The sequence below is a fragment of the Brachycentrus maculatus genome, unplaced genomic scaffold (genome assembly GCF_059751285.1).
Source record: "Brachycentrus maculatus isolate JH-2025_06_01 unplaced genomic scaffold, ASM5975128v1 h1tg000007l, whole genome shotgun sequence".
NCBI classification, from domain to species: domain Eukaryota; kingdom Metazoa; phylum Arthropoda; class Insecta; order Trichoptera; family Brachycentridae; genus Brachycentrus; species Brachycentrus maculatus.
In genome coordinates this window covers 1,917,302-1,944,219 of record NW_028280762.1, presented here as the reverse complement: position 1 = coordinate 1,944,219, position 26,918 = coordinate 1,917,302, and the positions used below count along the sequence as shown (strand labels likewise).

Here is a 26,918-nt window from a genome sequence, read left to right as displayed (position 1 = left end):
GCTAACGCGATGGCAATATGGTTTTAATTGGTCTGGCAGGCGACTGGGAATGCCAACGTTTTATGTTTGGTTTCACGGAATTTATACTGAATATTCGAAATATAACACTTTGCCGTATTTCAATCAACTGTGAAGTGGTGTGCGATGTATGCATTTCCGTCGATAGGGCGGATTCAATTATTTGTTATTGTAACCGTTGCAGACTTTGTCAACTAATATTTATCGTCGCTGTGCAGACGCGTCAATCCTGCCAGTTCACCATTATTTACTTATTACTTATAACCCTTATCCGCACCCACTGGTGCATAGGGCACTGCACCGAATTGACGCAGTGTTATTTTGATAATTACTTACATGGAGGCAAGGTGATCACTCTTGCGCTTCAGGAACCAGTACAGGGTAATATTAAATAAATATTAGTGTAAAATCACTTGTGTTTATTTTCACCCCCCTGGGAATCGAACCCAGGGCCTCCAGCACGGTAGCTAAACACGCTGACCATACACCACGGAGGCGGACAAAAGGTTATTTAGATAACTATTATCTCGATCCTTCAGACGAATGTGCGGCAAAACGATGACAGTAGTTGTAGTAGTAGTACAGATATTTTTTTTTTTTAAATAAAACTTCTTTTATTTTATTGGTACTTTTCTTTAACCGGTTTCGACAAGAACCTTGTCATCAACAGGGTTAAACATGTACTTGATGATGTTAAATATGTACTTGATTAACCCTGATGATGACAAGATTCTTCTCCAAACCGGTTGGAGAAAAGTACCTATAAAAAGTGGTTAAAAACAAAGTAGTTTTATTTTATAAAGGTTATAAAATGTATCAAAGTATCTGCGAAAAACACTACAGATGTTGGAATGGTGAAATAAGGAAGGAATGCAAAGCTGAGATGAGCATAATTGATAAAATTAAAAAATGAGTGTTGAGATGGTTTGGACATGTGGAACGAATGAGTGAGGAATGAACACTAAAACAAGTTTATGAAGCAAATGTGGTTGGAAAAAGTAACAGAGGAAGACAGAGAAAACGTTGGGATGATCAGGGATGTCAAATACGTGAGAGCGGTCAAATCATGAGTCAAAATAATCGGCGGGTATGTATGAGGAGATTCATGTATATGGAAGAGGCGAAGAATGCTTTCACAGACAGAGTGGTGTGGCGTTCTATCTTCTCTGCCTACGTCAAACATGTAAAAAAACTCCTTTGTGGAGTAACCCAGATTTGTATTTGGAAACACTCAAAATGTTTAGTAATTTATGTTTTCATTTATATAGATAAAGCGTATAGCCGATGGTTTCAATTTAGTAATTAGAACAGTGATAAGTTATGGATTGAGATAAGATACGATTGACTATAAAATTATGATTAAAATGTAATGTTTTCCTTCAATTAAACTGATAAACGGATAAGACAAGAACGGTGAATCACGTTTTCATGATAACCTGCTAAAAATTTGAAAAATCTAACGTTTCAAATATTTAAAAAAAAAAACTCAACTTTCGATTACTAAATCTGTTTATCACAAAATGTCATGCTTTGAGTTTTAAAACTCTAGGGCTAGGGCTATGAGAAATTGCAGCTAGATTTTTTTTTCTTTCAACCCTTATCCACACCCAATGGTACATACTTGCATAATTGCTCCGGTCCTACTAATCGGAGGGCATGTATGACTAGATGTGTAGATATGACGGAAGCTAGGAGTGTACGTCAGGCAGAGTATGGCGTCACACCTTCTCTGCCTACCTCCGCAGATAAACGGCAAGATAGAAGTAGCAATAATAAATTTCTGATGCGGCCAGTGAGATAGTGTCGGGAAGGCACTTGAACCACAATTCTGAACATTTTTCATCTTCAAGCGCCCTCTACATCCAGAAATTCCGATTCGTCCGAAAGATATATTGCCGACTTACAAATACTTTGAGGGAAAGGGCCTTACCAATACTGTTTTAGGAGTCTCATTTCCCCTCAGGATCCTCTCCAATACTCGCTAATCGCCCTCAGGTTTTACTCAAGCCTGGAGGGCTCTCTGCCTTTCCTCGAGAGATACTTGTTGATTCATCCACATCGCTGTCGCGTAATCCCTCTACAGAAACGAACCGTCCTTCAAATACTTCACTATTCACTGTGTTTTTGAACTTTTTTGTTTTTGAGGTCACTTTTTTCACTTGGAATTTTTCCACAAATATATTAAGGTATATTGTATAATATTATGTCACTAAAAGGTAAAACTCATGATATAAGTTAAGAAGTAATTGATATGTGGATCAAACAAAATTGAAAATAGCGTCACGGAACATTCTTTTTCCATTGAAAATTATTACTGAAACACTAAAACTAAACATGTTTATTCTATATATTTCAAATTCACCCATTTCGGGTTTAAATCAGACAAAAAAATTTATTAAAAAAAGTTCTTTCCTTAACCCTTCGAATTACATCACATCGACGTATAAAAAAATTTAACCTTAATTACATGAAGGTAAGGTGAATAAATAACCCCTTCATGGCTGGTCTAGAGTGATATTGAATACATATCGTAGCAAAAATCATATAATTTATAATTTTTTGGTGATTTTTTCGATCTTACTTTTTTTAAAGCAATAACCAGCAATACCTCTACATTTAGAGGCTTGTCTGCACATAGTATTGTAAGGATAGAGAAGGTAGATGTGATTACAAGCAACCAGACAAATTCATGAATTCATTTTGCAATTGGCGGGAATCGAACCCACGACGCCAGTTCCGCAGTCGAGCGTCTATCAAACAATGCTACGGCGCCTTTCTTATGAATGCATACACACACACATATATATATATATATATATATATATATATATATATATATATATATATATATATATATATATATATATATATATATATATATATATATATATATATATATATATATATATATATATATATATATATATATATATATATATATATATATATATATATATATATATATATATATATATATATATATATATATATATATATATATATATATATATATATATATATATATATATATATATATATATATATATATGTATTTATATATATGTGTGTACACCAAAGTGCTACGTTGCGATGCCTCGTAACAGTAACAGAGAAGTGGTATTTTACAAATTTCAAATTATATTATATAATCCAATGATAGTGTATTATAAACAATATCTAAATACATGAATTCAATTCGCAATTATTACTGTAAATATTAAAAAAAAACATTGCTACCGCCGTGCTTTTATATTCTATAACCATCTTAATATATAATATTACGTTGTATTCATATCCATCCACGTGTAGCGGTTTATAATAATGTGCATTTTCCGCATCAATGCGCTCGGAATCCCGATGAAAAAAGACAAAATTGCCGTAATCTAGACTCGAGTTAACATATTTTTGCAGGTTAATCTAGATTCTATGCGGTAAGTGAATTCCTGAGGGTTACCAATTGCCAGACCAGGTTGTACGGTTTCTGGTTTGCATATGCAGTTAGTGTACACATACTTAGTACGCCTTACATGCATACTGTACTATCTACAAACGTAGTACTAAAGCGGGTGACTACTACCTATGTACTCGTATATATGGTAGTTTTCTCGGATACCTAGTTGAGGTCTATAACCGGACTGTGGTGTGCATAAGTTTCTACGACGTGAATCTCGATTTAAAAAACAGTAGCACTTGATACAGTCCAATACTAATACTTCATTACTAAGAGTAGCTACTCTTTTATGCTATCATCACCAAAGACAAATAGATATATGCAGATATCTCAGTTTTCATTGCTAAAATATATCATAGCAAAGACACAGGTTTTCAGGAGAGAGAATAAACTGTTGCATAAGTAATTTTATGCAACAAAAATCAATATTTAAACAACAAAAAACCTCATAAAATAACAATAAAGGTAAGTAAATAATAACATATTATGAAGCGTTATTGTTTACCAACAAAAAACAGTAATTAATATATTTAATATGTTGTATTTAAAAAAAAACATACGAATAAATACGAACGAAGAAGTCAATATTGAAAATATGCAAGAAGTAAAATCGTAAAAAATCAAACATTAAAATTTCAAATTAAAGTAATTCATATTGAGTTCCTTTTACCTCTTTAAGGTAGACATGGGCGATCGAATGAAAATAGAGTCGTTTAAAAGAAGTCGATAATTTATTCGGTTTTTTATTCGATTATTTCAAGCTAATCACGCCAATCAGTGCCCAAATATGGCTGAGTATTGCGTATTTTAAGCTCCCAATAATTTGACAATAAACCTCCTAAACTTAACATGTAATGAAATATAAACCGAGAAAAAGTAACGAATATCATCCTAATCGGGTGATCGAAAAGTAACAGTTACCCATTGGTCCCATCACGATGTTTTATGGGGTGGACTCTTGTATATACAGGTTATCTATCAGAAATTTTATTTAATAAATATAGATTATTTTCAACTTGTTATTCTAGTGAAAATTTACAAAGACGTTAGAGAAGTTGAAGAATCCTTTGTTGTGTAATCTTGTACCATGGTACAGAATGAATGGGGGTTGTAAGTAGGTTGGTTGGGAGGTATTACGTCACTACTACTTTCACCCCGTCTCAGTTTAATTTTTAAAATTTTGGTAGGTGAGTAATCTACATACGGTTCCCAAACAAGTTGTGAATGGTGATATTTACATCAAGTAAAAAAATATATTTCCGCAATACCTAAAAATACATTTTTGTTCTACTTATAGTAACACTATTAAATAACACTTAACTAATTGCTCACTTCTCAATGACATAAAGGTAAATATTAACCAATATATAATTGGAAGACTGAAAAATCTATAAAATGGCTTGTACGTTGTTATGTTGAATTATATTATGCTGAAAAGATGGAATAACCAACAAAGCCTCTTTTATTCCTGAATATACTCTGAAAATACAAATCAGTTTGTATTTTTACTAGTTGATAAGAACATCTGTAGTTCTCAAAACTGTGGTCTTATATAGAGTTTTAAAAAGATAAAATCACATAATTTCCCATCATATATAAATATATGTGTGTGTATATATATTTTCTTATATCATTATGTTTATATTAGACCATTAAATGTATGGTTTTGTGAAGCTTGCTGATGCGCGTAGTTAGATGTTCTACAGATATGAAATTAGTAGTAAACATGGAACTCGTATGAAAACGTGATTCGCGCGATTGACATTAAAACGGTATAATATGTATGCAGAACTTAAATATTGTTTAGCGGTTATTTCTCGGCACAATCGTATAAAACAGAATAAATAATTAAGGTAGATATACCGTTTATCCTATCTAGAGAAGAGCATGCATTCACATATTTATGTATGTACAAACGTGTATGGATTTTTAGTAAACGTATTATTTTTAAATCTATATTTATTGATGCGTTAATAGAGCAGTCGCGTATCCAATGTTTTCAGCAGTGTTTTATATGTACGCACCTAGTTTAGTTTATCCTCAATATAGAAATTTGACTTTTAAGAGCAATTATTAATATAATATAAACATGTTATATGTGTCAACTTTCAAAAAAGGGCTTTCCATATGGTATTTGGCAGCCTTAAGCGATCTTTTTATACATTTGTATAACGTTAACTATTCTGCCTATTATTGAACATCCACAGCCCTTATATGCTCAGACTTCAATCTTTCTTCGAATAAAAATGAATGATGCTTTATCTCAATTTGCGAGTTGAGATAAAACATATGAATTGAGATTGATAATCAATGAATAATCTATAGTTGTTATTGATTTGTTTATGAAAAAAGTTCTCAATATATTTTTTTAAATGTTGGAAATCGATAAATTGTTTTAGAAACTGCAGGCAATGGATCAATGTGGGTTCTTAAAATGGGTATTAGGTGTAGTTGATTCTAATTTAAGTAAACTCTACACATATCTGAAAAAATGTTGTTTTTTAGCAAGAAAAACGTCAAAATATATTTATAAATTGAAATCGAAAACCTTTTTTAAAATATGTACCTACAAAGTTTTAAAACGGAGATAATCCTAAAGGTTTTGCAAACTTCGTTTCGTTGATTAATTTTATTGTAAATGAACATTAATATAAAGTAATTATTTACAGATTTGGCGTTGAATTTGTAGAACTCATTTTAATTTATATATTAAATGTAAAAATCAAACACTGATTTTTAGAGTCTACTAAATTATATTTTTTTATTAAAAAAATCATAAAAATTAAATGCTTATGAGACAATAAATTGTTATGCCTTGTTATGGCATATTGAAACTAATGTGAATTAGTTTGAAATATGTCATTGTCACAAAAAATATGTAATTTTTAAGATCCATTTAGCAGACTCCAAAAATCTATGTTGGATTTTAATATTTAATATGAAAAGAATTTATTTTTAATATCAATCATTATGAAATAATGAATGCTGTGCTTTAAAAAAATGTACAGCAAATGATAAAAAACAGCAAGAAAAGCGTTGAGAAAGAGCAGACATTTCGAAAACTGCAATCTGCAAAATCGTCGTTTCATTCAATGGAAAAAAGACTTAATCCGGATTGAAAGAGAAGACGGCAGTTCACAAGAAAAAGAAAGCGTAGAAGAGGGTGAACGGAAGAATTCACAAAGAATGGAGTAGTTCACGGGTCGCGTCTTAGTTCAATCCTCTCTTTTGCAAAGGCAAGTAATGGGAAGCAATAGAGAATCTATAGAGATATATGACAAATTGCAAGTCATTCAGATTGGAAAATGGAGATGAATGGAGAAAACAGAACCGAGATGGCAGAAAGATTCATGATAAATTTACATTGCCGTATGTAATCGCTGAACAACACAGTTAATTTTACCGCAATTGTAATAAAAAGTATTTTCAATGTTATAATACACAAAAATTCATAAAGGTTTGGTAAATGAAAGTCCGCCTCCGTGGTGTAATGGTCAGCACGCTCGGCTACCGTACTGGAGGTCCCGGGTTCGATTTTCAGGGGGGTCAAATAAATATAAGTGATTTTTTCACTCTTATATTTATTTAATATTGTAATAAATTGTAATAAAAAGTATTTTCAATGTTATAATACAAAGTATTTTCAATGTTATAAAAAAAATTCATAAAGGTTTGGTAAATGAAAGTCCGCCTCCGTAGTGTAATGGTCAGCACGCTCGGCTACCGTACTGGAGGTTCCGGGTTCGATTCCCAGGGGGGGTCAAATATATAAGTGATTTTTTCACTCTTATATTTATTTAATATTAGCTTGGACTGATACCGGAAGCGGATGGCTCATCACCTTTCCTTCATGTGTTAACGATCAAGACAACACTGCTTTTATATGATACAGTGCCCTATGCACCATTGGGGTGCGGATAAGGGTTTGAATGAAATGAATGAATGAAAATCTGTATTATTCATTGATTTGTTATTAACTTGGTGGAATAATATGATAATTTAAATACATAAATATAGCACTTGTATATGATTACTTTTTGATTTATTAATGTAAACACGACTAGTTTCGAGAACTAAAGATGTTCTCATCAACAGGTGAAAATACAATTATTTTTTTTAAATATTTGTACCTATATATATACAATATTTATTACGCTTACGACCGTCATGGGCTGGTTTTAATTGATTGGTGAATGTTTGTAAAGTAAACACGTGTGTAAAGTGCCCGTAAATGCCCAGACTTTCAAATTCTTCTTCTACAGTCTATAATCTATGTTGAGATATAAAAAAAACGTATTGTAATTAATGTCATTATGAGCTTTTTCTTCCTGCCTTTTAAAATTAAATTACAAACGTAATTAATAATAATAACTAGAATTTTTAATTATTTTTAACATCTGAATACTCGAGTGTAATTTGAAAAACGCTGCGTTATGGTTCGCGGTATGTACAAAGTAGGAAGATACGATCTCCTCTTTATAATAACTCAGGAAGGAATTATAAATGATACAAAAACCATCATGACAAAGACCACTGAAAATAAGATTGGCAAAGCCGTTAAAACCACAATATTAATTTAATTTTCCGTTAGATAATGGCTAAGCAAACAAAAGATATTAAATCATAGATAAAATAAAATAATTTCTCTTAAATACAAAATATAATAATCATTTTAGCCGTATAATAAAATGAAAAGTGAAGTCATTTAAAATGGGATAAATTTTGTTATTTATTAAAAAGAAATGATTTTATTATTATGTGATTCAGTTAACAACATTTTGAGTGTGTCCAAATATTTACTAGTAGGTACAGTATGTACTAGCATGTACAATCAACATGTAAATAAATTAACCAGTCAAATTATAAGCTAAAATAATAAAAGTTATATTTTCTAGCGTTTCTCATGTATGTGATTACAATCCAGGATTCGGATCTCACATACTAAAAAAAGAGTTTCTGCTCAATAAAAAAGCTTATTTTCGTCTCACCAATATGTCTCTAGTGAAGTTCTAATGATTCAAGATCAGCGTTTCGAAATTGGTTCATATATATAGAACTTCAAAGAATTTGAGTAGTGTGATTGTTAATAATGGGTAGAATGTTACACGTGTGTAAACTGATCACTTAAACCAGCCTATGATGGTCGTCAAGCCCGTAAATGCCCAGACTTCCATATTCTTCTTCATCTTTGATGAGATGTCAAAAAATAAGTATTATCTTTGTATACCTCTACAGGGTAGCGGCGAGACAGTTAGTTAGTTAAAGTTGCATACCCTTGCATCACTTCAGATGTATCCATCTTCAAAAGAGGATGCGAGGAATTTAACATATTCAGCAAATGAGAAGTGCCTTAAAGTGGCGGCGTGCTTTTTTAAAGAAAAAAAAACCGCCATTTTGGCTCTCAGACATGCTTATTAGAACGCGTCGGTCATCATTTTTCTAAAGAAACAGTAGTGCCTTCGAGGCCCTTGAGATGTATTTTACTCTTAAAACGCTTCGTCAGTCCCTTTGGATCTAAGCCCATCTTTATGGGAAACAAAGAAATGAATAACAAAAATAAGCCGTACCCTTTTATAATTGAGGACTAATGGAATTCTAAGCTTATGTCATTTACACTGAGAAATGCGGGGTTGAGATAGGCACCGTGGCGTACTTGGGTAGACGCTCGACTGCGAAACTGGCGTTGCGGGTTCGATTCCAGCCAGTTGTAAAATAAATTCAAGGAAGATTTTATTTTTAATTAGTCTAGGTGTTTGTGATATAGTTTTTTTTTGCATTTACGTTCCTTATCCTTACTATCCTACCTGCAGACAAGCCTCTAAAAGTAATGGCTTCGCGGCTTGTTCTTTTAAAAATAAGAAAAATATAGCTTTTTGAGATTTCGTAATAAGAATATTACTACTATGCAAGAATTTTCTATACGTAAACTATTGTGACACGTATATGATTACGTATAATAGAATATCTGAAGGAAGCTAGGAGGGTATTTCAGGAAAGACGAGTGTGGCGTTTCATCCTCTTTAGCCACCTCTGCAGAGAAACGGCGTGATGGTAGTAGTTGTTACATTATTCATTTTTAATTTTAATTTTACTTGGTATATACGATTATTTACTAAAATCTATTGTGACACGTATTTCGATGTATTCAGCATTATTATAAATGTATATTTGTTTAATAATGAGGCTGAATTTATCGAAATACATAATAATAGATTTTTAAATATACGTAGTTATATTAAATACCGAAAAAAAAAATTTAAAAATTGTTTTCATAATTATTTCAATACCTTATTATCTTATTATCAATGCCTTGTTAGTATTAGAGGCACACTGAGTTGAATTCTATAAAAAGTTATACGTGTAGAAGAAATTTGATATTTCTCATTCAGACAGTTTTTGACTTCTGTCAGTTTTTTTTCGTATTATTTACTGCAGGGGTTCCATGAATAAAGAGACGAAGGGAGAAATTCTACCATTTAATTCATTTCCGGCCCTTGTGGAAAAAAAACATCGTTATCTACTAAATTATGCAGTGCATGTTACAGGTGAACATAAGGGATGTTTTTTTTCTCATCATAATCAACCCCTATTGTTGATTTAAGCTTAACTTTAAAATATCAGTAATACTAAAGTATATTTATAAATATTATAAGAAGAACTGTCGGTTACAGTTTATCAAATAACCTTTAGTATTTTAGCAAATTTAGAAAATATATAAATAATTTTTCAAAGGTTTATATAATAGAATTACTACCTTAAGAACTTAAAAGTATTTTATTATTAAGTAAACGATATATTTATTTGTAGAATTCTACATAGTATTAGTAGAAAATTTCACAAAAAACCATAACAACAACAAAATTTGTTTGTAAAATTATTTACACAATCTCCTTTTCCCCAATTAAATGACAGTGAAGTATTTTTTTAAAATTAAATATATATACTTGTATAATACCACTTACCGAGTTTTATTTAATTACAAATGACTAGTTTCGAAAAGTAACAGATGTTTTCATATACAGATGAAAAGTTAAAAAAGTTTTTAAAAATAATTAACACGCTATTCCACAAAGTTAATGCCGAATCAATAAATAATAAAGTGAAGAATTTTACGAAAATGGCGCTACATAAATTATGAAAAATTATTATTATTGTTTTAACAATAAGTTGTTTCTTTAATATTTTTGCTGATTCTTTATACCACAGTTTATAATGTTTAATAATAATTAGCTATATAATACTGATCATTATTTCATTGGCGGTTATTATGTTTAGATTTTTACTGTTATTCAATACAAAAAAAAGAACAAAAAATATTCATTAATTTTCCTTTCGGTATTAATTTATTTATTTATTTATTCACACAAACGCCCAGAAGACTTTTACAAGTAAAAATTCAAGTTACAAAAATTATAAGTTCCAAAAAATATAGAGTTGTTATACGTAGAAGTTTCAAAAAAATATTCAGTTGTTATAAGTATAAGTTACAATCAAGTATTATTAATATCCTGACAATACTGATCGACAACCAGCATTAAAATGCCTTACCAACCGAAAATAAAAGCTCAGAAATAAGTCAAAGTTATCTTAAATAATTAGTTATATTTTCCCTGTATATCTAGCCGATTTCATATAGTTTTATTCGAGTTTGTACGAAATATTAGCTGCGCAGTTATAGTTTTGTCGATGTTGAATGTTGAAGCAAGTTGGTATGTAAGACACTAACTATAAATGGCGGAGAAATGGGAAGTGAAATGTGTGGAAAGTTTTGATTGGCTTCCTCTTACTTTAATTGAAAAAATACCAATTGCTGCTAATGGCTATTACAACCTCTAAGGTCTATTTAAAGCCTTAATTGAGATATTACCATAGAATTGAGAAATACATTATTATTAAACGTTGATGGTTTTCCATTGTAATATTACTATAGATCTAAAATGTTTTATATTTATTTTATACGCTTAAAAAAACTTGGCATGATCAAGTATTTCAAATATGTATTTGAAAGTGGTCATACCAGGACAGGCAAAGAATGTTTGCGAAGACAGAGTGGTGTGGCGTTCTATTCTCTCTACCTACCCATGTGGTGAACCGAGGTAATGGTTTGTTAATTTTTTAATCCTGGATTTTTATCCTAAGAACTATATATCAAGATAGAATTGAAGAAAAAGAAATTAATGTATTGTATGTATATATTTAAAAATAAAATAAAACGATTTTAGCCATTTTCTTCACAATTAATGGCGTTTAAACAAGCGGGTGTCTTAACTGAGACGATGAATCTATTATTTTTATACGAAGGTGAGACGGAAGTCGGAACACCCAGGGCTTACTCCTGGTACTGGCTGGCTTAAGTGATCACTTTATACATTGTGCAACGTTCACTATTCTGCCCATCACAGATGTAAATAAAGCAGTACAGGATGGAGGACATTACTGTTACACTAAATGGTAATTGATGAAGAATTAATAGTATGCAAAAAAGGATAAAAAAATAATAACGAATCGCTTGGAATTTCATACCAGCACTCGTACAAGTATTTCATTGGTCTAAGAATAGCGGATCAAATTTTAGTTCTGAGGTTTTGGGTTATATTTCCCACTCTATTACAAATTGATTTCAATAGGTATCTATATTTATCTAAACAATATACTTTTTAAATGTTATATATGGACTCTCGACTATCGTAAAAAGTAAAAAAAGCACTTAAATTTGAAATTCAAAACGACCACTTCGAGCAGCAAAGTAAGGCGAGTTAAAATTTGCTAAGTGCATACCGACCCTTAAAGTGCATTGAGGAAAATGCCAGGCAAGGACTGCAGGAGGCACTGTACTGTATTGCCCCAACTGTATTTTTTATGACGGTTACCTTAATAGTTAAGGTAACCGTCATAAAATGACAGGAAAAAGTCTTTAACAAGTGCACGTAATCTTTAACATGTACAAAATGTTTTATTTGCTATTTCGGAGCGTAATGACAGGTGTTCTTAGGAATTTGCTGCCAAATAGGAATTTTAGAATTTTTGTATTAGTTGTAATATTGTATGCGTAAAATTAAAGTCCGGCATTCCTTTGTTTTATCACGTGTAATTTTAAATAATAAATTTATATATATATATATATATATATATATATATATATATATATATATATATATATATATATATATATATATATATATATATATATATATATATATATATATATATATATATATATATATATATATATATATATATATATAAATATATATATTTGTATATATATATATTTATATATATACATATATACAAAACTTTTATAGAAAATAATCGATGTTACATTAAATAAAACTAACTTCGATTCCTTACAATCCTAATCGTCATTTTTTTTCCCTTTGACACCTCACAACTCCTTTCCTGATCTCATTTTCTACATATCCCTTCAAATGCACGTCTTCCTTAGCCCTTGTAAAAAAAATCCTCTTAATATTTTTATTTTCATTTTTTTGAACAACCGTTTACTATTTATAAAATATATATATCAATATGAAAAAAAGTTTAGTTTTTTAACAAACGAAATATTATATGTTATGTTAGCGCAGGTAAAAAAAGAGGATAAAACGTCTTATCGTATTAAGTTCACAATTTAAAAAATATATATTTTACATTAAAATGCAGTATTTTTTTGTTTGTTTGATCCACCAATCAACACATTTTAAAACGTAATTTGCATTTAAAAAAATGTTGTTGCATTTATGCACCTATACCAGGAAATAATAAATGAATACCACTTTTCACTGACTCGCAAGAAACAATCACTCAAATAAAAGAAACTTTTTTCTCACGAAAACAAAAGTTACTACGAATCTTCCCACACACTGAATAATGCACACAGTTTACCTAAGATATGTGAGAACACAACAACGTCCCCGGTATCGACATGTACAACAAAAATATCGATATTTTGTCAACGATTCAATTTATATTTTAAATTGAACTTGTATTTAAAAGTCTCCTCACAAAACGATACTTGAATCAATTCGCGTATAAATAAAACTACATGGACTATTGGCGCGCGTTCGAAAGTTTAAAAACAAATGAACTCGTTTTCACTTGAACTTTTGACTGTCACATAGAAAAAAAAAACACGTTTCACATTAGAAATTCAAAAAAATATATATACACATCGGAGAGCACCGGCGGCACCCACGCGCGAACAGGTATGATTGTAAATTTAAACTCGGAAAAAATCAACCGGCCAGGTATAAGTGCGGTCACGATAGGATAAGTGCAAGGCAAATTAAAGCCCCGAGTATAAAAGAACTGATCATTTCCTTATTACCACACGTAAAATCCAAGTGTTTTGATTAAGTGCATGCTCGCTTAACTGAAAAATAGTCTCAGCCGCGCTGAAAACATAGCCTTGCACTTGAGACGCGAGTGCGACCGAGACGGAATATCATTTTCTCTTTTCGTCTTTCAGGTATGTGAAACGCATGCGTGTTGGTGAGATCTCGCCATACTACAGACGGTCTACAGGGAAACAAATACATAAAGAAAAAATAAGGCCCCGAGTATAAAAGTATAAAATGTAACTACAGTATAAAAATGTATGTGCACAAAATGAAAGTTACATTTTTGCTTTTTTGTCGTTAGTGAAATTAGTGTGGATCAAAAATTCACCCTTGTTGACGATTTTAGTGGAGCGTATGGTAAAATGAGAAATCGCAAAGAGTGATTTTTCTTTTGTATTTATCGAACAGGGGGTTAAAGGTGATGTCGTATCCCTTTTTATTTAGATGTGAATATAATATGTATAATATACGAGGCGTTGGGCATTCCAGCGTGTCCGGGTGAAGCGATGCATGCGTTTGGAGACGTTCAACCGGGGAGTAAGAAGAAATAAGGTGGAAGCAAGAGTTAGAACGTGATAGAAATATCTAAGTATGTATGTACTACAGAAATATAAATAACTACCTACATTTAAACATTTTTGTAGCTACAAATATTTTTTTAAAAAATAGATAAATAAAAACAGATTTTCTATTGCTTATTTGTGTCCTATTCCCAAATTATCCTCTCCAAAATCTGTTGAATGAAGCCAATGCATCGAAAACGAAGTTTTTTTTCATACATAATGTATAAAAATTAGCATTTAGAAATAATTTATAACATTTTGAGTGTGTCTAAATACTTTTTCTTCAAAAGTCAGTACTTTACAAAAGCGGATTTATCTTGATCGTTGTTGAATACATAAAATGAATATACAACATTTTGAGTGTGTCCAAATACTTGTTCACAAAATCTGGATTATCTCCAATTACAGGAGTTATTTTCGTATTATTATAAAAAAAACCACTAATAAAAGAGTTCCTGCTCAATAAAAAGCTTCTTTTCATCTCACCAATAGACGTCTCTAGTGAAGTTCTAGTGATTCAAGAATAATGTTTCAAATTGGTTCATATATATATATAGATAGAACTTCCAAGAATTTGAGTAGTCTGGTTGTCTATAATGGGTAGAATTGGTGAATGTTACACGTGTGTAAACTGATCACTTAAACCAGCCTATGACGGTCGTCAGCCCCGTAAATGCCCAGACTTCCATATTCTTCTTCATTTTTGACGATATGTCAAAAAATAATATTTAGAAATAATAATAAAAAAAACGGAAAATGTGATTATTATGATTAAATTTATCTGAAAATACGTAATTATTAAAAAAAAATACCATTTAAGCCAAAAAACGATAAAAGAGACGATTATTGAAAATTATACTATAATGGACAAAACGTCTGCTGACCACAATGCCATAACTAATGACTATACTATTGCTGACAGCTACACTATTACTGAAAATAAACAAATAAATAATTCTTGACAATTTTTCAAATAACATAATACAAATAAAATAATTTAAAAAAATAAAATAAAAACGCTCATTAGTAACCGAATTGTCACTGGTAGAACTATAATACATAATAGCATGTATTACTGACAACTATACTACTGCTGACTGCTAACACTTTTACTGAAAATATATTTGAAAATAAACAAATAATTAAATACTTGAAAATTTTTCGACAAATGAAAAACGCTCGCTAGTGCCATTGTCATTGGTAGAACTATAATAATATAATAGTATAATTTTGGATAGTTTATATAGAGCCATTTTCGTAAAATACTACCTCAAGGGCTATTATGTATGTATGACCTACCTACTTAACTTTGAAAATATAATGTAATAAGTCCTATTATGTATTAATTTTTAAAATCGAACAAAGATTTTTTGAGTGTGCTAAGATGTATTTTATTGAAAAAAATCACAAAAAAAATTATATTGTGACAATTGTTTCTTGACAAGATTAAATGGACTCGCAATCCTTATGTAACTTATTACTTAATAAATTATTACTGCACATGTTAAAACTATTAGGTACTAAAGTACCTAGAATTGTATAGCTACATAAGGACTGTCAGTCCATTTAATTTTAACGTTCGTTTGAAAATGCCATAACTAGGCGAAATAATTGTCTCAATAATTTTTATGTGTTTTTTTTAAATAAAATACAACTTAGTAGACTCAAAAAATCTATTTTTGATTTAAAAATTAATAAATACTTTAAAGTGGTCAGGTTAGGAGTCGTAACAAACGGCGGGTATGTATGAGGAGATGCATGAACGTGGAAGAGGCGAAGAATGTTTGCAAGGGCAGAGTGGTGTGGCGCTCTATTCTCTCTGCCTACCCCTGCGGGGAAGCGGCGTGATGGTTAGTTAGTTAGTTACATTAATTAAAATAGTTCTACAAATTAAACGCCAAAACAATAGATAATATGTCCCTCCTCAATATAACATCACAGTCATAGTAACGGCTCAAATCACTTGTCAACAACACAGGGTATAATTAATGTTTACATTTAGTATCTCTTTAACGTTTGGACAACTGTAAATCTGTTTATCAGTAGCGTTGCCTTAAAAAATCTCCATACATTGATATATATATATATATATATATATATATATATATATATATATATATATATATATATATATATATATATATATATATATATATATATATGTATATATATATATATATATATATATATATATATATATATATATACCTTGACTTACGAGTTCCTTAACTTACGATTTCCTCGAGATACGAGCTGTCACTCTGGATTTTTTTTATTTTAGGCCCAGTTTTCAATAGTCTGCAACTTTTTTTTTTTTTAATCCAGGTAACATTTAACGTTACTGTTTTTTTTCATTTGTATTAAAAAATAACTTTTTCTTCGAAATAAATATATGGTTTTGAAAAGAAAGTGATATGTAAGGTCATATTATATTTTGACATCTCAACATAGATGAAGAAGAATATGAAACATAATTAAAATGGAAAATCAAAAAGTTAGTGCTTCAAAAGTCTGGGCATCATGTTGAGATGTCAAAAAAGAAATAATTGGAGATAATCCAGATTTGTGAACAAGTATTTGGACACACTCAAAATGTTGTTGATTTGTAAGGAATGTAAAAAAAAATATTTTCGTATACATATAATATTTTTGTATATAACACATATCGACCCTTTTGCGTCAAAATATTGTTAACGCCATTTAGCTAAAGATCGTCTCGTTTAAGCGTAAATCTAATAAAAAATGTATTGTACACTTTAGTGAGTTGTTACGCTACTGACTAAAATACCATAAAAATAATTAAAAATGATAACTGTCATTTTCTAGTAAACTGTAGTTCGTTGACGTTCAGATAAAACAAGTAATTAGTGGTACCTACCTATCTGTTTGTACGTAATTGATACTTGCGAGTAACCTTCTGCCATTAGTGGATATAAGTAAAAAAAAAAATTGTGATTTTTCTTGGTTCTTCAAACTTTTCTCCTTGAAAAACGTTCTGAAAAATTAAAATATACTAAAATTTCACCTATAAGTATTGCAAACAATTAATTTCGTATAGCACTAATATAATGCAACTTAAAAATGTAAAGTACTATGTATTCAATAATGTATACAGGCATATCTCAATTCATCACTGTATCCAATAAAATGAGTATTATTTATAGATTTGGTGCTTAATTTGTAGAATTCTATATTAATTTATAGATTAAATGTTAAAATCAAACATAAGTTTGAAAATGCCATAACAAGGCAAAACGATTGTCACAAATGTTATTTTTATGAGCTTTTAATAGTGAAATACAATTTAGTAGACTCTAAAAATCAGTGTTTGATTCTTATATTTAATATATAAATACAAGTATTCGTGTTATCTTATTGACATCTCAATATTTATGAAGAAGAAAATGGAAGTCTGGGTATTCACAGGGCTTAGGACCTTTAGAATATATCATAGGCTGGTTTAAATATACCCTTTATATTCGTGCAACATTCACCATTTTACTCGTGCTTTAAATCTCAACAACTCCACTCTGATTTTGGAAGTTGTAAAGGTATAATTTTAAATGGACACCTTCTTTCACATGTGAGTTCTTGGAACCATCTATGGTTGCGTATCATATATGAAACCATATATGATTAAACATAATCTTCAAGTTTCTTGAATGTTTTTCGCAAATACTTTATGTTTTTGGGCGATTCCATTCGTAGTTGTTATTTGGAGTTGCTACGCAATGCACAGTAAAAACAACATTTAGGAGTTTTTAAATCATATGTTTAAAATCATATTTTTATATGGTGTACGGAGTGTGTGGAAGTTTTTTGGTAAGGGAATGTAATCAACTATGAGTATTTTAATGTTTTAGAATTTAATAAACCCTGATGATGACAAGGTTCTTGTCGAAACCGGTTAAAGTGTACTAATAATAAAAAAGTGGTTAAAACAACGTTGTTTAATTTTATAAAGTTTATAACCTTCAAGACCTATTCCAAAATCCTTTTAGGAAAAGCAAGTTCGTAAAAGATAAAATTGTAATTATTTTAATGATGATATATAATATCAAAATTGTTTCGGATGTTATCTAATAGTTGTTTGAATTTTAGAGAAACACATAGACGAAAATTTTGCCATTTACATAGGTGCTTATAGAAAACGTGACGTTCCATATTTTTTGGGGATTAAAAAGAGCTTACATACAGTTTATTCTATACCTGGGAAATTATCAAAATATGTTCGTACACGACTTAATGATGTGCCATGTTAATGATTTATTAATAAACTACACAGGGACTTAATACCTTCGTAAAATGTATTCGTATTTAACGTTAAGAAAAAAGGTAACTGACCCTTTCAGCGCTGAAAAGGTGAAATTAATCATTGATCAAGTGATGACTGATAAAATTCATCTGATTGGTTATGGGTTAAAAATTGCGCATGTAGCACCGTATACGTAATAGAAGTGATAATTCTTAATAAATATTGAATAAGAGAGAATCCAGCATAGTTGGCGCCCTTGAGGTAGTATTTTACGAAAATGGTGTCATATAAATTATCCAATTTATTTTTTTATTATTATAATGGTTGTTGTGAATTCATATTTACTGTGTCATGAGATTAATCATATATCTAGGAGTTCCAAAAATTTGAGTAGTGTGGTTGTCAATCATGGGTAGAATGGTAAACGTGTGTGAAGTGATCACTTAACCAGTCTTTTACAGGCCACAAGCCCTGTAAACACCCAGACTTCCATATTCTTCCATACTCTTCCATACTAATAATAATAATAAATAATAAAACCCTTATCCGCACCCCAATGATGGATAGGGCATTGCGTCATATAAACGAAGTGTTATCTTGATCGTTTACACATGAAGGAAAGGTGATCAGCCCTCCGCTTCAGGTACCAGTCCAGGGTTATAATATTGAATAAATATTACAGTGAAAAAATCACTTATATTTATTTTACCCCCCTTCCATACTAAGTAAAACATTATTAAAGATTCCAAATTCTTTTTCATCTATGTTGAGACGTGAAAAATGTAATAAAAGATATTTAATGCGAGAGACAAAGTGACAGAGATAGGATCTTTGTTTATTCAATATTTACACAGTCATTGATTGGTGCTTAAATTGGCAATAATATAAACACACATACTATATACAACATTTTGAGTGTGTCCAAATACTTGTTCACAAAATCTGGATTATCTCCAATTACAGGAGTCACTTTCATATTATTTTTTGACATGTCATCAAAGATGAAGAAGAATATGGAAGTCTGGGCATTTACGGGGCTTACGACCGTCATAGGCTGGTTTAAGTGATCACTTTACACACGTGTAACATTCACCAATTCTACCCATTATTGACAACCACACTACTCAAATTCTTGGTTTATACTCAAAATTATCTGGTCAAATTATAAGCTTAATAATAAAAATGAAAATGGTATTTTCTGGCGTTTCTCATGTGTGTGATTATAATCCGGGATTCGGATCTCACATACTAATATAAGAGTTTCTGCTTAATAAAAAGCTTCTTTACATCTCACCAATAGATGTCTCTAGTGAAGTTTTAGTTATTTATGAACAAGGTTTCTAAATTGGTTCATATATAAAGAACTTCCAAGAATTTGAGTAGTGTGGTTGTCAATAATGGGTAGAATTGGTGAATGTTACACGTGTGTAAAGTGATCACTTAAACCAGCCTATGACGGTCGTAAGCCCCGTAAATGCCCAGACTTCCATATTCTTCTTCATCTTTGATGAGATGTCAAAAATTAATACACATACTATAGTTACAAAACTTAAATATAATAATCAGTTTCACTTGAAAAATTCAAAATTTATCCGTAATACTTCAATAATTGGCATAACTTGTACACTAAAAATAAAATTCACCACGTAAGAAAAAGGCTCGATTCTTTCATGACCTGTGTATCGAGGACTGTTACAATAAAAGCCGGTTTGCTTGTGGAGACGCTCGCAGCTTCAATCTTTCAGATCGTAAAGATCGACCCTTTTATATCATCCATCATAATATAACGTACATAAACACAGAAATCCCGCTCGAAATACTATGTGGCAGTTTGTTTTTTGTCATCATTTCAAAAGTTTAGACTGACGAAACCTTTTTAGGTCCGCTATCCATTATCCCGACATTTTAGACCCTGGATATTGTGTATATTTGCCTTTACTGTCAGGTGCCTGGGAAATAAATAAGGAATGATAATATTACGTGCGTTTTGTGTTCCTGAATGCTACACAACGAGAGCGTCCATTTTGTGTATTTAATAATGCAATGCAAATGTTTCATGTAACATCTAATGCATTGTGTATAGGTAAATTTCCCTCAACTCATTAGATAAAAATAATATACTAGTATTTGGGTAGTTTATACGGCGCCATTTTCGCAAAATATCTGAGGGGTGCTTTAACTAACTAACTAACTAACAGAGGCGGGCAGAGAGAATAGAACGCCATACCACCCTGTCTTTGCAAACATTCTTCACCTCTTCCACATTCGTGCATCTCCTCATACATACCCGACGATTATTTCGATTCGTGACCCAGCCGCTTTCAAGTATTTGACATACCTGATTGTGCCAAGTTTTTCTCGGGCTTCCTCTGAATTTTTATCCGACTACATTTGCCTCATAATTTTTTTAACTGTTCTTTCTACACTCACACGTTCATCAGACATCAGTCTGATGGTGTCGGTTATGACAAAACCCGGTCGATAGTCAAATAAAAATTATGCGTAAAAAAAACTGAATGGTTGTTTTTTTATTATATAAAATGCATTTCCACAAAGAAATGTCAATACAAATCTTAAATCCCATAAATTAGTTTATTTAAATGTGCCTTCGAAAACTCGGTGAGGGCACATTATTTTAATGTGTAATTATGCGTCTGATAAAATATGAATAAACAAATAAAATTATGTATTGTTAGTTAATATGATCACGTGGGATGACAAAGCGCAGTGGACAGATTGCCGGCTGCAATGGAATTGCGACAATACCAGGAATGTCGATTTGCATGAACAATATTTCATAATAATATGAACAAAAGATACAACCTTTAATATCCAGTACATTCATTGTTCTCCAGTATTTCAAATGAATAAACATTTTATAAGAAATCAATTTCATTTTGTAGATTTACGGCTGTATCGGTGAGATCTAGATGGCTCTAAGGAACGTCACAGCGCAATATTATCATGCATATCGCTCACTCCTTTCAACAACGTCATATTTAAAAAAAACTTAATTTTTCAGGAGATCGTTTTTAAAGTTTAAAAATATAATAAAATGTATTAAAAATAAATATCATGCAACTTATTGAACTTTTTACTGTGCAACAGATCTTTTTAGGTAAAACCTGAATGTTTTTTCTCGAATGAATTTGAAAAATATTTAGTATATTTAAAAAAATTAGTAAACAATACCACTTTTAAAAAAATGCAAAAACAACACCTTCTGCCCTGTGGCGGATAAATATTAAGTTAAAAATATGCCACTTTTACTGGGATACGGTACATTTCTGGGCATTCCGAAAACATGCACAACTGAAAATTGACGATTTTTGATATATGAGGTTGTTGAAAGGAGTGAGCGATATTTATTTTATACTTAAATGATTTTACTTACAATAATAATAATAAAACCCTTATCCGCACCCCAATGGTGCATAGGGCACTGTGTCATATTAACGCAGTGTTATCTTGATCGTTTACACATGAAGGAAAGGTGATCAGCCCTCCGACTCAGGTACCAGTCCATGGTAATATTGAATAAATATTACAGTGAAAAAATCAATTATATTTATTTTACCCCCCCTGGGAATCGAACCCGGGACCTCCAGAACGGTAGCCGAGCGTGCTGACCATTACACTACGGAGGCGGACAGACTTACAAACCTAATATAAATATCAATTTATTATTATTATTAGTCGGAATAATCGGAATGGTGTGGCGTTCTATTTTCCCTGTTAAAAACAGTTAAAAAATTAAATACTGTCATGTCACTAATCTTTTTTGGGAATTTTTAGCATAAATATATTTTTCGTTTTCAGTGATTATTTTTTAAATTTATTTAAGTCAAGTTCGAGAAAGCATACTAAATTGAAAATATTTACATTCTTAACAAAAACAGCAGTGTCGTTTCTTAAACGGACGAGAAAGTGTGAAGATATTATTTTTAAAAAAGTCCCTTTCCAAGCACAAGAGCTCAGTCGCTTTTTTGGAGAAGCGGAGTTTTTCAGCGAAACTTAAATTATTAGATTGTATTAAGTAGAAATCTATAGAAATTGTAAAAAAATATTTAACTTTATTAAATTTGAGAAAATGGAATATATTATATTAAAATTTATTCTTATTGCCTATGGAAATGTCTCTAAAAATAACTTAATTGCAAGCAAACAAGATACAGATTGTCAATTATTGATTTAAAAAAAACTTGATAAGGGTATGATACAAGATTAAGAATTTGCACATTTTTATTTTTTCTGTCCGCCTCCGTAGTGTAATGGTCAGCATGCTCGGCTACCGTTCTGGAGGTCCCGGGTTCGATTCCCAGGGGGGGGTCAAATAAATATAAGTGATTTTTTTTCACTGTAATATTTATTCAATATTACCCTGGACTGGTACCTGAAGCGGAGGGCTGATCACCTTTCCTTCATGTGTAAACGATCAAGATAACACTGCGTTTATATGAAGCAGTACCCTATGCACCATTGGGGTGCGGATAAGGGTTTTCTTATTATTATTTTTTGTACGTACTTTTCGTTACTAGGTATTTCATATTCAGCTTCTTTGGCTGTTTATTCCTATAAGAGCCGTTCATTTTTTGTGAATATTTTGACGGATTTTGTGACCTCTGCTTTTAAACCGTGATATTTCTCCTGCTACAGACTATTACATAACATTATCTTATGAATATTTACAGAAGAACGCAATCATAAGTGTGTTCAAGTACAATGCCACCTCGAGACGCGATAAAAATCTCATAATTAAACCTGACATTGAGAAAAGTATATTATTTCCATACAATGGTTGTAGTGCTGCCAGTCGCTACAATATGAAGTAACTAGATTCTTGTATCCCATCGTACGTAGGCTTGAAATAATACAAGGCAATAATCATCCTTATCGTCTTGTGTATTCTAACAAATAAGAGATTATAATCCAGGATTTGGATCTCACATACTTATATAAGAGTTTCAGCTTAATAAAAAGCTTCTTTATAAATCACCAATAGATGTCTCTAGTGAAGTTCTAGTGATTCAAGAACAAGGTTTCTAAATTGGTTCATATATATGGAACTTCCAAGAATTTGAGTAGTGTGGTTGTCAATAATGGGTAGAATTGGTGAATGTTACACGTGTGTAAAGTGATCACTTAAACCAGCCTATAACGGTCGTCAGCCCCGTACATGCCCAGACTTCCATATTCTTCTTCATCTTTGATGAGATGTCAAAAAATAAATAAGAGATAAGTCTCTTAGCTCCGGATGTAAACTAAATCGTTACAGGGGTAGGCAGAAAGGATGGAACGCCACACTCGTCTATCCTGTCATACATTTCTGGCTTCTTTCACATCTATATATCAAGTCATACACGCCCTCCGATAGCTTATAATAATAATAATAAATATGGATAATTTATAAAGCGCCATTTTTGTTAAATACTACCTCAAGAGCGCTTCACTGTGAATGAATGGGGCGAATAGAAAATAGTGGAAAGGATTTAGCAAACAAATGTGTTTTTAGTTTTTTTTTTATGAAGTGAAGTATGTCAAACTTTTGTTAAGTATGTTTAACTTGAGTATGTGAGACCAGATTTTAGGTTCTGATTGATCTAGTCGTACCAGGTCTTTTTGGCCGTCCTCGTTCTATTTTCCCGTTCATATTTGTCAAATACACTTTCTTAGTCATTCTCTCGTTATCGCTTCGTTCCACATATCCACACTGCCTTAAGGACGATCTCACTTTATGGGAAAGATAATAGATAGGATAAAGAAGATGACAGGAACACCACTCAGGGCTGGATACCCGTACTCGCAGAGGCGTGCATTCCATTTAGGCAGAAAAGCAGTGCCTATCCTTACCCACATGACATATAAAAACGAAACCAGTACCTCCCCTACCTTAATGAGTAGTACCTAGCTTACCTTCCTACTTACCTCTACTCCCTAACTAACTAACTAACTAGCCATCACGCCGCTTCACCGCAGGGGTAGGCAGAGAGAATAGAGCGCCACACCACTCTGTCCTTGCAAACATTCTTCGCCCCTTCCACGTTCATGCATCTTCTCATACTTACCCGCCGATTGTTACGACTCCTAACCTGACCACTTTCAAGTATTTGGCATACCTGATCGTACCATGTTTTTCTCGGTCTTCCTCTGCTTCTTTTCCCACTAACATTCGCCTCATAAACATTTGTTTTACCGTTCTTTCCTCACTCATTCGTTCTACATGTCCAACCATCTCAACACACCTTTCTTAATTTTATCGATAATGCTTATCTCAGCTACCTCTACTCCCTACCCTAATTAATCTCTGTGCACGCCACTGAGTACTCGTAACATAGACACTGCTTAATGTACAATATTTTTTTAGAAAATACAAACATTTAAATGATATCTGAGCATAATACGAAGTTATAATGAAATTCAGATATTTTTGAGGTGTTTAATATGCGCGACTCGCGATTTCGCATCCTGGGCACATTCAGCGCAATATAGTCACATCGCGTCTTGCGGAATTACTGTCCCACTCGCACGTCGCGAGAATGCATAACGACCTGCCTTCGCAACGTCAGACATGTTAATTCGAATACTCGATATAGCGCACTACCGCACTTAATGTCCCAATGACTCGGGATTGAAATATGGAGAAAAAATTAAACAAGGAAATCAAAATTGTATTTGACGATTTATGTTTATTCGTTTTTAAACCCTCATCCGCACCCAATGGTACATAGGGCACTGCATCATATAAACGGAGTGTTATCTAGATCGTTAACAAATGAAGGAAAGGTGATCAGCCTTCAGCTTCAGGTATCAGTCCAGGGTAATATTGAATAAATATTAGAGTGAAAAAATCACTTATATTTATTTGACCCCCTCCTGGGAATCGAACCACGTTCACATTTACTTCGTGAAAAATACAATACCTCGAATTGTGAATGAAGTGGTCAAATAAATAAATGTAATTGATTTTTTCACTCTAATATTTATTCAAGATAACCCTGGGCTGGTACCTGAAGCGGAGGGCCGATCACCTTTCCTTCATGTGTTAACGATCAATATAACACTGCATTTATATGATGCAGTGTCCTATGCACCATTGGGGTGCGAATAAGGGTTTTAACTAATTATATTATACGAGCATATCGACTCCTCATAAAACCCGTAGGCAAGGTATGTTATAACCTGAATGTTGGTAAACAGTAAGGGTGAGTATTTTTATTTTTTTATTCTCAATTTGTCCGCTACAGGGATGAACAACATGAAACATTGTAAAAAAGAGATACATGCCCGTCAGGTACTTGTATAAAAAAGATGGCACGATAATTAGTACGTCGAATATCTGAAAAAAATATCCGGAGCGCAGGAGAGTGAAGAAGCGTCTGTATTTGCTTGTCTTGTTTTTGCGTCAGTATAATCGCGTTCCGGATGGGCGATCCACAAAAAGAAAAAAATTATCAAGAAGAGGGAAAGACAGGAAGGAATAGAGATCATTAGAAGAGGCCTGTATCCAACAGTGGAGTTATAGAAGGATGAAAAAAATTATCATCGAGATTCTCAAACGATTTTTCTACTCCAAAATGCAACACCAAGCAATTTCAGCAAAACTTCAAATATTTGGCAATCAAACATTTCAATTAACTGCCTAAAGAAATAAAAAAAATAGATGATATAAAAATCCTTAACAAAAAAATTAAAGCTCTATACATTTAAATCTTAAAAAAATATATTAAAAAAAAAACTATTATATCTTTTATTATATAACATTAAACCACGAGTGTAAGTCCCTTTCCAAGCACAAGAGCACAGACTCTTTTATGGAGAGGCACAGCGAATCGAAATATAAAAGTTCTCCATATGTATAAATGATTCAAATGTTATTATGTTATAAATAAAAATGTAAATATATTAAATGAATAAAAAAAATTAAAAAAATGAAGAAGGTGTGCTTCAAAACACGTTCCAAAATATTGATTAATATTTACAACATTTTGAGTGTGTCCAAATACTTGTTAACAAATCTAGATTATCTCCATTTATAGGAGTTATTTTTCATATTATTTTTGATATCTCATCAAAGACGAAGAAGAATATGGAAATTTGGGCCCTTACGGGGCTGACCACCGACATAATAATAATAATAAATCCCTTACCGCACCCCAATGGTGCATAGGGCACTGCTTCATATAAACGCAGTGTTATCTCGATCGTTTACACATGAAGGAAAGGTGATCAGCCCTCCACTTCAGGTACCAGTCCAGTGTAATATTGAATAAATATTAGAGTGAAAAAATCACTTA

The 26,918-nt window shown here is 31.6% G+C and overlaps 1 protein-coding gene across 9 annotated transcripts in view; it reads right to left on the bottom strand.

Moving 5' to 3' along the window:
* The window catches only part of sdt (MAGUK p55 family member stardust), a 190,384-nt gene that overhangs the window by 93,637 nt on the left and 69,829 nt on the right, over positions 1–26,918 (bottom strand). The window contains exons 1-2 of one of the 9 annotated variants that reach the window (XM_088260252.1): positions 13,240–13,679; positions 1,949–2,227 (exon numbers count right to left, since the gene is read on the bottom strand). The exons of the other annotated variants lie outside the window; for them this stretch is intronic. Coding sequence (XP_088116378.1) covers positions 1,949–1,971 — 23 coding nt within the window. The 5' untranslated portion in view covers positions 1,972–2,227; positions 13,240–13,679. Of the gene's footprint in view, positions 1–1,948; positions 2,228–13,239; positions 13,680–26,918 lie in introns of those variants that run through there. 9 annotated transcript variants of the gene reach the window in all.